At 39.8% G+C, this 9766-nt stretch overlaps 1 protein-coding gene across 1 annotated transcript in view; it reads right to left on the minus strand.

Moving 5' to 3' along the window:
• Positions 1-693: 693 nt before the first annotated feature.
• The window catches only part of LOC594022 (short transient receptor potential channel 4), a 47573-nt gene continuing 38500 nt past the window's right edge, over positions 694-9766 (minus strand). The window contains exons 10-16 of the mRNA XM_030977999.1: positions 8672-9018; positions 7776-7971; positions 6249-6434; positions 5157-5198; positions 4441-4562; positions 3721-3910; positions 694-1261 (exon numbers count right to left, since the gene is read on the minus strand). Coding sequence (XP_030833859.1) covers positions 950-1261; positions 3721-3910; positions 4441-4562; positions 5157-5198; positions 6249-6434; positions 7776-7971; positions 8672-9018 — 1395 coding nt within the window. The 3' untranslated portion in view covers positions 694-949. The remainder of the gene's footprint in view (positions 1262-3720; positions 3911-4440; positions 4563-5156; positions 5199-6248; positions 6435-7775; positions 7972-8671; positions 9019-9766) is intronic.

The following is a 9766-nucleotide window of genomic DNA, read 5'->3' on the forward strand; positions in this document are numbered from 1 at the left end:
GATGAACACTTATGCCTGTTCAAGACTTATCCCGTTAACGGGAGAATTCCGCTGTCCTCCAAAAACGACACTCTTCCTGAACGCTTACACAATTTGTTTGCTAGTACTGATGAATTGACATTGCATGATCACATACCAGATCATTACCTAACACCGCTGACGTTGTTAATTACCAAACACATAATAACTCAGCACATCTGTTATAAAAATGAAACGTACACAAACGTCATAAATCACAAATAAAGACAAACATTACCAAAGTTATACACGATTCAATACACTATCATTAATATTTTATTATTAAATACCATGTGAGAGCAATACAAGTCTGATATATATTATATAAGACATAATTTGGTCGTTTAAGCATTTTAACGAAGATTGTCAGTCCCGCCCTCCCCCCCCCCCCCCACTCAGTGTTATTTAGGGTACGCATATGCGTGTTCCCTCCTTTTGAAAACACCCCCTAAGTCCGGTGTGTAAAGTCAAGTTTGTGAATGTACGAGCCGGACTTTGGTGCGTGAAAAGTACCCCTTTACCGGACATTTTGGTAACACGCATGCGGTCATTCCGACCCCGGAGTGGGGGAGGGAGGGGGGGGGGGCCGGGTTGTCAATAGGAAGGCTTCCTACATGAAAAGAAGTAATTATACGAATAAACGAAGAAATGAATGGGGACATTTTTTTTTTTTACCCCAAACACATGTTTAAAATATTTTTCAGTGAGTTTGCTCACCACCATCCTATTATAGAAATCTTGAAATACAAAGCATTCAATAAACTCGAGTTTGAGATCCTTTAACTTAATACAAGGAGCATTAGACAACAAAATGAAATAGAATTCTGGCATTAGCCTTGCCATGAAAGTGCTAGTCATTAAAAGAATTCATTTAAAATGTCTCTCTGATGGGTTATTATTCTAAAAAGGTATATATTCACTTATGAACGTTCTACGGAGGGGGGTCGTCTTGGTCTCCGTCCCCGGTCCTGTTAAGGCTTGACTGCGACGAGAACGCTGAACGGGACTCGGCTCCCTGCCTTACGTGCATCCTGCTCGCATCAGGCAAACTATGCGGGCTCCCGACTTTAAAGGCACCGGAGCGTCGACCCCCTTCCTTCGGCGCCGGCTTTTTCGCCTTTTCGTAGCGCCTGACGAGGTTGGGGACGAGCTTGGAGCCGTAGACGTGAGCGCTAGATTTGGATTCCGACTGCATCATCGTATCCATCATGGAGTTGAGTTGTTCGAGAGCCGGGATGAAGTCCTAGACGACGTCGAGTGAAGAAACCATACCAATTAATAGTATTAACAACAACAGCAATAATAATGAAAAAAATCAGCCATACAAATATCAGTAATACTACTACTACTAATAATAAAAACAATTATTATGACAACAACAACAACAACGACGACAACGACGACGAGTATGACGATGATTATGATGATAATGATAATGATAATGATAAAGATAATTATAATAATAATAATAATAATTATGATAATCTGAGATTTTAGAGCGCTGTTGCAATGACTATGCTTTATTCATTATACTTGCATAATATTAGGTTTCTGTAATTGCATTAGTTTTGTTTGTTACTTTGTTTTTACTGTTAACGATAAATGGCCAATATTTGGTATGTACACAATTTTCTCAAAACTGAAATGGAACCTTTTTTATTGGAAATATTCATCTTTCTACAGAAGAGAATAATGCGTTTCGAAAAAATTAGTGCTGATCATGGATCATAATCATTTAAATGACTGTCTTCAGCTGAAGCAATTTGTTAAATTTCTTCCCTATAATATCCAAATAAAATTATCGTATAACCTTTGAGGGCCTACAAACATTTTGATAGAAATTAAGATTTTAAGATAAAGTCAATGACGAGAAAGAAAGTCGGTATCATTTGGTAAGGAAGACAGACGTGATCATGAAACGCAACCGGTCGATCGTAATGCTAGGTGATCTACTCATTTCATGCCAACGATAACAATGACTGCTTATTGCACGAGAAGTATGGAAAATGGCTTTGATGTCTCCAGAATTTGTTGATAATGCGTGTTTAGAAATGAGGCTCCCTCCCAACAGCTTAAAAGGGCCACCTTTTTGGTTGTATTGCATTGTCATCCATTTTGATTTTGTTTTCTTTATTTGCCACGTTTTTGGTTCTATTTTAGTACCAAACTGATTCAGCTTCTTTTAGTTCGCTTGCTTGTTTGCTTGTCTTTTATTTTTCTAAAATAGGGACTTTTAGATTTGCGTGGACTGATACGTGCGACGTCCATTCAAGACAGTGCATTAAAATGACGTCGACCGTAGCAATCCACATTGTTTTCGTGCGAATCTAAAAGTCCCTAATGCGCAAAGTGGGACGTCTCCGTGCATTTGTAAAAGATCTGTGGATATTTGGAGTCTAACATGTACAAGTGCCATCTCCGAAGTGGCTTTTTCGTCCTTGCCCATGTGCAGATTGTATCTACGAGCTGACCTATTGCCACCAGATCAGTCGTCGGTTCACAAACCAGAGGTCAATGCCCGTAGAGTACCGAAGTGTGACGTCACACAGGCCAACCTGTTAATCTTGCTGGTTTCAACCAATAATGTGTTAAACAATGGCATGGTGATCACACACGCGCCAAACACCGAATTTGCCCCGCTCCAGCCCCTTGCCAGAATAATTTCACGGTAAACCTCATGCACAGGCTCTATTGCTTAGAACCAGTAATCCTGGACGACGAGCGAATATGACATCATGTTTGTGTGTATGTGTGTGTGTGTGTGTGAATTGCGTTTTTATAGACGTGTATCAATAGGGACTTTTAGATTGAGTGGACGAGAACACGACGAACGCCGACTGATCATGCGTGTCAACGTACTGAACTGCCCATGTTGACTACAATTAGAAATATTTTAGATTGCACTCGACGATATACATGTATGCAGGAAGTAACATTATGAACATGACAGACAAAGAAAGAGGACAAAATATACAGTTCCTCATTCTACCCTCAACAATAGGCCATTTTCGTAATATAACCGAATTTAATGCATAGGTCTTTGTGAAGTGCCTCAATACAAATTATTTCATTCACCTGATAGGAATAATAGTAGTGTTATAGTAAGAATGCAACTGCATATATTAAGTGTTGCTAGGTAGGTCAAGCCATAATGTTTGTCCAACCTGGCAACAACTAATGTATGCAGTTAGGATTCTGTCTATTGAAATACTATTATTCTTATCGGGTGAATTAAATAGTTTGTATTGAGGCACTTCACAAAGACCTATGCATTAAATTCGGTTACATTACGAAAATGGCCTATTGCTACATGGTAGAACATCCCTCCACTGCTATTATGTAAAAATGTGTAGAACAGGTGAATATGCATGTGACACCTGTTCTACACATTTTTACATAATAGCAGGGAATGGATGTTCCTTTGTCTACCTGAGGAACTGTATATTTTATGCGCACGCGGCATATACTAGTACCGTACTAGATTAAGGAAAATCAAGGTTGACGCATTGTCCCTAATCAGATATGATTATTTACGTTTGGGGACCGACCTTTAAACGTCAATATCCGAAAGACGTGACTCAGTTTCGAACCTGCGTCCTCGACTGAATCAGTTTGCAACTTCCATGATTGTTAGCTGGATTACAGGCGCACGCCACAAGGCCTAGTCAACACCTCAGTATTATATTTACAGTCTATACCAACCTTGTATTTTTCGACGTTGTGATATATCTCTGTGATGGCGTACTTGTATTTATTCACCATCTGGTCGATTTCCAGAGTTCTGTCAAAGATGTTGCCTGCTTCCTCACTTTGTCCATAGATCTTGTCACTCTGGTTGTTTCCGCTGTTAATGGCTTCCTCCATGTACACGAGCTTGGCCGTCACATCAAACCTGAAAGAAAAAAAATCAATGAGGCTTTTAAAAAAAAAGTTGGTGGATTGCCCTCTTGGGACCGACCCAAAAACTTAAAATCTACGGTCGGCTTTTTTTAAAAGTTTTTTTTTCAACCGATTTTAAGAAAATAAATGTTTAATGAATCTAAAAATATGTATTAAAGCATTCAATTGATTTGTGACTTGACCCATCTGAAGAGATAACTTTCCAGTAGTCTACTTTATTTCTGTATCCTAACCCCCCCCCCCCTTTTTTGGGGGGGGGGGAGGGGGCTGGAAATAAGGGAATATGAGGACAATCTGCTATTCCTCAGATCCCCCGATTTTTTGTTCATCTTTGTACAAGTTTCAAATTGGAGAGTTCATGAAAGTAATTTTTTAGTTTCTTAAGGAACAATGTAGAACATGCTATTTTATTATGTTTATGATTATCTTTATTATTATTGCTATTTCTTTCATTATTGATATTAGTATTACTATGATTATTATCATTATTATTATCATCATCTTTATTTTGTTTTTACCAACCTGAGGGAAGCCACGTCATTTCTAAGGTCCCGGATGTCCATGGGTCCTATTTCACTGTTAGCACTTTGTTCAGTGGTAAGTCTTTTCGTCACGTACCGTTCCATCAATTGCTTTATCACCCTCTGAAAGTTTCACAAAAACATATTTTGTTATATTTCTCTGACATCTTTCGTACAGATCTGTTCACTGAAGAAGAAGAATAGCAACAACAACAACAACAACAACAACAACGGCAACACCAACACCAGGGGAGGGGTGTTTCACAAAGATCCTAAGTTGAACTTATCTCTAAGTTGGACTTAACAATTATGAAAAGCCGTTAGTATCATTGAAATATTTTGTAAAAGTTATTTTAAAAGGCATCACGTGTTCATTCAAATCATTCTTATTTTCTATTATCAAGGAGATTTCATGTTCTTGATGTGGAATTAATGAAAAGTCTAAAATACTTGAATTTTTCCTTTGAATATATTCTCTTTTAAGGCTACAAATGGCTCTCTATAATGTCCAACTTAGAGTTAAGTTCGACTTGGGATCTTTGTGAGACACTCCCAGGAATAGCAAGAGGATCAAGATCAAAGACAAAGACAAGAAGAAGTAGAATATGATGTAAAAATGAGCATTGACAAAAAATATTTAAAAATAAAGGAGACACTGTCTGCTCCACCCCATTATCCTAATATGCATGTCCATGATCATACTACAATGCACCTTACCTCATAATCCTCCTGACCTACTGTCCTATATTCATCCACGTCCTAGAACAGAAAAACAAAGAACAAAATGCAACATGTGTTGTGAATAAGATGGCATTATCTTCTTTTAAAAAAAATTCATATTAAAGTTACGGCTGTCATTTTCATGATGTGATTATAAAGTATGATTCCGTCCTCTAGGAGCCAGAAGAACGTTGATGCATACTTAAAGATAAACTTGAGTTCTGGTAAAAAAAAGAAAATGAATTCTCAGAGAATTTAACGAAACTTACACTGAATGTTCAAGATTACAAATAAATGTCATGTGCCAAACAATTTTGGAAGAAAATGTATACTGGCTGAGTAATGAGCATAGAAAGATAAAGAAATCAGGGTAGTAGGCTACTAGCCCCGACACCATGTGTGTTGTCCCATATACATCTTTCTGTGTAAGTGATTGTTACTTTACCAAGACTCTGCCAAATTTATGATGATTTTGATGACTCCAGAACCTTGCATTACACACCATTACTTACATGCTATATGATCAACTTTTCTGATCCATTCCACACCTTTTCTTTCACAATGCAATCGCATTAGCAGAACTCAAGTTTATCTTTAAGATTTTACAATTTCCTGGTCCGAAATAGATTATTTAACTTGCTTGAAACCAAAAAAGAAATATGCGTGAGTCCTATCCAAGTTATTTGATATGCCTACAATGAATTACCGATTGCAATCAGGAAAATAAATCTTAATTGATAAATCATGTTTGTTTTTGTAATCTGGGTCGACCATCAACAACATTAGGTAAATCAACAATAATAGCACGCACATAAATTCATGTTTACATATTACAACGTCAACGGGTATTTTTATAAGATAACATTTTTTTTTTTTAAATCAAAGGGTATTAATTGATGTAACGAATAATGCACATCTACAAACCAAACACAACATCGTGTAATACTAAAATACGGGACAAAATACATACAATGGTGCACTTATACCAACCAAAACTTCATTTTCACCATTATTGACTCTGTCCCCACAACATAAGATATTTATGAATATGCATGAATGTGTTCGTGACAATAGCAATTCCATCCTTACATCTTCCTCCTTCTTGGGTGGTGTCGTAACAACGCCGCCTTCAGTGGTCCAACATGTGTGACAGTGGCGACACAAATTCCTCACGTCGGGTATGAGGTTGAAGGGAGGGGGCACAGTAAACATATCATCCATGAAAGACATCCACAATGCAGTGCGAGAGTACTTCCACTCAACGTCCCCGTTCTCCTGAAAAATTGCAAGAAAAGACCTTTTTATAAATTGATCAATTTATAAATTGATTTATCTTCTTTTTTCTTTCTTTCTTTACTTATTTGTTTATGTATGGTTGTTTATTCAATTATCTGTTTGAAGAAAAAAATATGAAAGAGCACATAGTTGGTCCGGTATAGGACTAGATTGTGAGGATAGGAACAGATTATTGTACATTAATCTGCACCTTATAAAACAGATCAGAATTGTCTTCTCAAAGTAATTAAACCCATGAAAGAAAAGAAAGTAAAAAACCCAAAGACAACTGGCAGTTAGAAATCATCTTTAAGAAGAGAGGTGTGAAGTAAAATGTCTTGCACAGGGACAGACCTCGTAAAAAATACTATAAATTAGAACACACACACACATTCTGAAATGGGTCCAATGTTTTCAATGACCACATGATTGGGAAGACGTCAACCAATCCACCTCAACGGACTAGGATATGGGTTAGGATTCGATTTAGGGTTAGGGGTAGGTTTAGAATTAGAGCCAAGGTTAGGATGAAAGCTAAGTTTAGAGTAACTTGACATTTTGATTTGGTATTCTGCACCATAATGTTCAGTGACCACACAAATGAGGTGACGTAAAACCAATACACCTCAATGGTGTTACGGTTAGGACTACGATATGGGTTAGGGTTCGACTTCGGGTTAGAGTTAGAGCCAAGGGTAGGATGAAAGCTAAGCTTAGAGTCACTTGTTATTTCGATTTGGTATTCTGAAACGGGTCCTATGTTTTCAATGACCACACGATCGGGAAGACGTCGGCCTACATACCTCAACGGCGTTACGGTAAGGACTAGGATATGGGTTAGGGTTCGAATTAGGGTTAGAGTCAATGTTAGGATAAAAGCTAAGTCAGAGTCAATTCTCGCTACCCTAAATAGGTACGAAAATCTCGAAATTCGCGAGACGAGGTAACTTTCACTCTCTCGGGTCGTCACTACAACTTCCGGTATAGAGTCCCATCCCGCTGGCGCTAGCGCCTGTGTTCGCTGTGCAGAGTTTTCACGCACGCTAAAATCGATGCCAATCAGTGTAATTTGTACAGGTTATAATATGCAATGGAAAGCTTCGGGCAGAATTAGTGACTTTAGCACAAAAGGCCGTTAAACTCTACCGTGAAAGAGAGGGTTGTGATCACGAACGCCTGCACAGGAAGCTGTAATGTCGAAAAGCTATCCCATAATGCAATGCGCGTTTTCAGGATTTTCCCCGGATCTCGGCAGAATCGCTATTTGGGGTAGCGAGAATTGTTGAAACGGGACTAATGTTTTCAATGACCACGTGATTGGGAAGACGTCGGCCTACATACCTCAACGGCGTTATAGACATTGCTCATGACAGCAATTAGCGCGTTGAGAAGTACGAGGACAGCTAATAGGTGGAAGAGGACAAACATGCCGACTCCTGCTATCTGCTGGACCCGCTGATTGGCTGGCAGGCTAAGGATATCGATACCGATCATACCGAATAACGTCCAGAAGAGTGTAAGCGTGGCGTGGCCGATGCTGCAGATGAAATGAACACAAGAATATGAGGCTTCGATCATAATTTTACTTAGTCAAATTTACTTAGTCTTTATTACTCACAGAAAAAATAAGTATTAAATTCATGTTATCGACATACATTGTTGTAGTGGTGTGTTGCATCCATTGCAATAACGCCGATATTATTACTAATATACTATTATAATTTTCACAAGAACTTTTTTTTTTGAGGCGATCGCTTTATGAAATGCATTTCAAAATTTTACTTTTAACGATGCTACGATTAAAGCAATGATGCCAAAAGTATTACAACTATTTAAAATTCCTAAGAAAACAGGTATTATTCCATTGGGCAGGGATTTTGGTTAAGGATGTTTTGTACGATGTGCTTCATCCCTGAGTATTATTTTTTCTTTACAAGTTAGTACATTTTTATTTAAGCCCCACTACACTAGTTTGGCCAGGAGGGATTAGACCTCCCTGCATGGTCACTGAAAGGTGGTTGTCTCATCAAATCAGCTCTCAATTAACATAAGAAAAAGGGGATCATGGGGGACCAAAGGTCACCGATTAGGCATTGTTTGCTATATAGAGGGCGCAAGCAGCTATACGTAGTGCAGTGGGGCTTTAACTGACTGTGTTAACCACAATCTAGTAATCTAAACCATTTCAAGGAAATCTGAAGCATGGAAACAGCGTATGAACACGCCCCACAACGCACTTGTTGAAATGAACTTCAAGATCGGAGCAGTCCCCACGGCGGAACTCGCAGCTTAGGTCTCGAGACCCCTGTATGGTGTTGCTGTAGATGTAGGTCATCCCGCTCGAGAAGGCGATGAAAACGCCGATGAGGATGACGAAAAAATGGGAGGTGTTGACGATCATGTCCCCCAGCGAGATCTGGAAGGCGCCCACCAGGTCGTTCGCCGTCAGGTACGGCATGATACGCAGGAAGGCGAGGACGCTGACGAGGGCCAAGATGGGCTTAGAGAGTACAGTGACCTCGTTTTGATGTCGCTCCACGAATGGTTTCATCGGTTCCATGGTGTTGGAATGAACTGCTTGGAACTGTCGAGAGGAGGAGGAGGAGGATGGGAAGAGGGATAACAATAACAATAATAGTAATAATAGTAATGTTTATGAAGAAGAAGAAGAAGGTGGGAAGAGGAAGGAGATGGGAAGAGGAAGGAGATGGGAAGAGGAAGGAGATGGGAAGAGGAAGGAGATGGGAAGAGGAAGGAGATGGGAAGAGAAAGGGAATGGGAAGAGGAAGGGGATGGGAAGAGGAAGGGGATGGGAAGAGGAAGGGGATGGGAAGAGGAAGGGGATGGGAAGAGGAAGGAGATGGGAAGAGGAAGGAGATGGGAAGAGGAAGGGGATGGGAAGAGGAAGGGGATGGGAAGAGGAAGGGGATGGGAAGAGGAAGGGGATGGGAAGAGGAAGGGGATGGGAAGAGGAAGGAGATGGGAAGAGAAAGGGAATGGGAAGAGGAAGGGGATGGGAAGAGGAAGGGGATGGGAAGAGGAAGGAGATGGGAAGAGGAAGGGGATGGGAAGAGGAAGGGGATGGGAAGAGGAAGGAGATGGGAAGAGGAAGGGGATGGGAAGAGGAAGGGGATGGGAAGAGGAAGGAGATGGGAAGAGAAAGGGAATGGGAAGAGGAAGGAGATGGGAATGACAGGAAGAAGAGGAGGAGAGGAAGAAGAAAGGAAGATGAGAAGGCGAGGAAGAAAGAAGAAGAAGACAAGAAGGAGGATGATAAGTAGTAGCAACAGAAGAACAACAACACCAACAAGAACAAGCACAAGAAGTATAAG

The sequence above is a fragment of the Strongylocentrotus purpuratus genome, unplaced genomic scaffold (genome assembly GCF_000002235.5).
Source record: "Strongylocentrotus purpuratus isolate Spur 01 unplaced genomic scaffold, Spur_5.0 spur5_scaffold_1, whole genome shotgun sequence".
In the NCBI taxonomy this organism is placed as follows: Eukaryota; Metazoa; Echinodermata; class Echinoidea; order Camarodonta; family Strongylocentrotidae; genus Strongylocentrotus; species Strongylocentrotus purpuratus.